Here is a 1,707-nt window from a genome sequence, read left to right as displayed (position 1 = left end):
GGCCACCGCCCCGAACCGCGGCTCCTCCTGGTCTACGTCACTGATTGACGAGCCGGGCGATACGCCAGGCGGCCGGGGCCCGCCGCGGAAGCCGCGCGCCAGGTCGCCCAGCTCGTAGGTGCCGTCACCCTCCGGCCCCTTGGCCCCGCCGCCCGCTGCCTTCCACTCCCAAGGGCCGTTCCCCGCCGACAGGTGGACCACGGGGTGGTGCGGCGCGTGCGCGTCGATGGTGACGATGCTGGCCGAATCGCGGTCCGATGGCGACCGGTATTGCGACGAGTCCGAGCTGGCGCTGGACGACGACCCCGTCTCGGCAGCCTTGGCACCCGCGCCGCCGGGCGCCTTGGACATGGCGAGGACCTGCAGCAGCCGCGGCGGGTTGGCCACGCGGGGCTGCGTAGCGGCCACGGCCGCCCCGGTCTTCTCGGCCATCATAAGCCACTTCGCGCGCACGGCGGCGCCGCTCTTGGGGGACAGGCCAGCCCCCGCCTGGGCCCCCTCCTCGGGAATGTGCACCAGCGGCTGCGGCGCCGCGCGCGGCGGCAGGATGACCCGGGGCCCGAGCCCCGGACGCGCCTGGACCGTCGGGTAGAGCGAGGGCGGCACCGGGCCCCCTTCCTCCTCTTCTTCCTCTTCCTCCTCCTCGTCGTCTTCCTCCTCCTCCTCCTCCTCCGCCATGGGCTCGGCCGGCGCCCTCAGGTGCACGGGGCTGGCCTCGTCCGGCAGCCCCAGGCCGCGGCCCTCCAGCGACTTCTGCTTCCACTCGGTGATGAGCTGCTTGGAGCGCGAGGCGTCCAGCGGCACGTGGATGGTCATGTGGCGGCGCGCGGGGTCGTCGAGCGAGGGCGTGCTGACGCGTGGCAGTGTATTGCTGAAGGTCACCATGTTCTCCTTGCCCATGGGGCTGCGCGGCGCCAGCAGGTCCACGTCCACGCTGGCGCGCTTCAGGCTGCCCAGCGAGCTCTTGTCGCGCGCCACCGGCCGCGGCGCGCCCTCCAGCCGCCCCGGCGGGCCCAGCTCGTCTGTGCTCACGGACTTGTTCTGCTGGTACACCGAGTCGTGGCCCCGCTGGGTCAGTGCGCGCAGTGCATCCTTGGCGGGCGCCGCCGCCGCCACTGCCGGCCTCTCCGCGGGCGGAGCCTGGAAGTTGCCCACCGCGTGGCAGGCCTGGGGGAGACACGGGCGGTGGTGGGCCCCCACGGGGTCTGAGGGGGGAAGCCAGGCCCTAAACCGGTGTCTCAAGGGGTAGGCCTGGCCTGGAATGGAGAGGTCTGAAGGGGGAGGTATGGCCAGGAATGGGGGGGGTCTGAAAGGGGAGGCCCAGACTGGGATGGGGAAGTCTGGCGGGGGGTGGAGGGAGGCAGGGCCCAGGTGGGAGAGTCTGTGGAGGGAGGTATGGCCAGGGATGGGGGCCCAGGTGGGGTGGGGGGTGTCTGAGGGAGGAGGTATGACTAGTAGTGGGAGGGTCTGAGAGGGGAGGTTAGGCGCAAATCAGGGGTCTGAGTGAAGATACGGCCACAAATGGGGGGAGCCTGAGAGAGGAAGCCAGGCTCTGAAATGGAGTCTGAAAGGGGAGCCGCAGCCTGGAATGAGGGGGCCCTGTGGGGAGCCGCAGCCTGGAATGAGGTGTCTTGGGGGGGACGCAGCCTGGAATGAGGGGGCCTTGTGGGGAGGCACAGCCTGGAATGAGGTGTCTTGGGGGGGACG

General features: G+C 71.3%; 1 protein-coding gene across 1 annotated transcript in view; it reads right to left on the bottom strand.

The window, feature by feature from the left end:
- Nucleotides 1-1,707, bottom strand: part of PLPPR3 (phospholipid phosphatase related 3) — an 8,894-nt gene that overhangs the window by 820 nt on the left and 6,367 nt on the right. The window contains exon 7 of the mRNA XM_004378694.2: nt 7-1,167. Coding sequence (XP_004378751.1) covers nt 7-1,167 — 1,161 coding nt within the window. The remainder of the gene's footprint in view (nt 1-6; nt 1,168-1,707) is intronic.

The sequence above is a fragment of the Trichechus manatus genome, unplaced genomic scaffold, assembly GCF_000243295.1.
Source record: "Trichechus manatus latirostris isolate Lorelei unplaced genomic scaffold, TriManLat1.0 scaffold00057, whole genome shotgun sequence".
Classification (NCBI taxonomy): Eukaryota; Metazoa; Chordata; class Mammalia; order Sirenia; family Trichechidae; genus Trichechus; species Trichechus manatus.
The sequence above is the reverse complement of the archived record's forward strand: the minus strand, read 5'-3'. Positions and strand labels throughout refer to the sequence as shown.